Source organism: Sceloporus occidentalis, unplaced genomic scaffold (assembly GCF_023333645.1).
Source record: "Sceloporus occidentalis isolate IW3139 unplaced genomic scaffold, rSceOcc1.0.p SCAF_25, whole genome shotgun sequence".
Classification (NCBI taxonomy): Eukaryota; Metazoa; Chordata; class Lepidosauria; order Squamata; family Phrynosomatidae; genus Sceloporus; species Sceloporus occidentalis.
This window is the reverse complement of record NW_028317005.1, coordinates 7,862,501-7,863,725: the sequence shown is the minus strand read 5'-3', so window position 1 is coordinate 7,863,725 and position 1,225 is coordinate 7,862,501. Positions and strand designations below refer to the sequence as shown.

Sequence of the window (1,225 nt, the reverse complement as noted above, 5' to 3'; positions counted from 1 at the left end):
TAGATTTCATACAGTGACACATTTTCGTTTTAATGGAATGAATCAAACCTTTTGTATATTGCTGGTGGGGCTACATTCATTATTCACTATTAATATAGCACGTGTACGAATTATTCTGAATGACACCAGATCCAGACTCAATCCTTTGGGGGTCTGCTGGCTGAATTTAACCCCTAACCGACTGCTTTATTTGTTCATCTCTTACCCAGTCCTTAGGGGGTTAAAGAAGCTGATGATATATTATCTATAGATCCGGAGATATTAAAGTGGGTAAATAGGATTTAACTTAAATCAACAACAGTGATACTCAACACTGACCCTGAGGTGGCAAAGGACAGGTGAAGAAGAGCCCAAGGTGTCACCCAGGGATTTGCCTCTAATGGGTGTACGGAGAAAGGCTCTTGTTCTCGTGGAATAGATTGTGGCCACTCCCCACGCAGATCCTGCCCATCTCCCGTGAGTGTGACTCTCTCAGGACACCAGGCTCACACCAAGGCTTTAAGTCAATTAATTAGGGATTCTTGTCAATCCAGGGAATGAATGGCCAATGGCACGCTGACCACAAATGATCTGGGAGCCCGTGGGCTTCCAGTGATCCTGCGCTGCTGCCGCTGCTAGGATGCTGCGAGGGAGTAAGGGGGGATTCATCCGTACTTTCAAGGGGAGGTAATTTGCTGAGAACAAGGGGCAGGCTTTGCAAAGTATAAATACTGCGACTTCAATAGCCCCAGCCTATGTGATGTGAAAGTCTTAGCGGGGCCGATTCACAGAAGTGTCTATGGAGTGAGATTGAGTGGGTTTCCTGCGTCCCACAGCCCATTGATGTCTTATTATTAAGGTTTCAGGGACCCTGGAAGGAAGATCTGCCAGGTTATTAGCGGCTGCACAAGCGGCGATGGAAGAACTCACTGCTTTTGTGTCCAAATCGTTTGATCAGAAGATAAAGGAAAAAAAGGAGATGATCACTTACCGGGAAGTGCTGGAGAGTGGACCGGCCCGCGGGAAGGAGCCGGGCTGCGGCGAAGGGGCCAGAGAGGACGGGATACCCGTGGTCCGGGGTGTAGGAGGGGGTGGCGGCGGAGGAGGTGGCGGAGGAGGTACCCGATCACCGGCCCTGGAGCTCGAACTGACCGCCGACAGGATCAGGGACACGGGGAGCCCCAAACTCACAGAGGGTAACTACCAGTCCACACTATTCTATAACCCGCCTTAAACACTGGCTATA

At 50.0% G+C, this 1,225-nt stretch overlaps 1 protein-coding gene across 2 annotated transcripts in view; it reads left to right on the top strand.

Annotated features, from left to right (window-relative positions):
- The first annotated feature begins 895 nt into the window (after positions 1-895).
- SHOX2 (SHOX homeobox 2) overlaps positions 896-1,225 on the top strand; it is a 6,878-nt gene continuing 6,548 nt past the window's right edge. For both annotated transcript variants that reach the window (XM_089485430.1, XM_089485429.1), the window contains exon 1: positions 896-1,175. In XM_089485430.1, coding sequence (XP_089341556.1) covers positions 896-1,175 — 280 coding nt within the window. The remainder of the gene's footprint in view (positions 1,176-1,225) is intronic.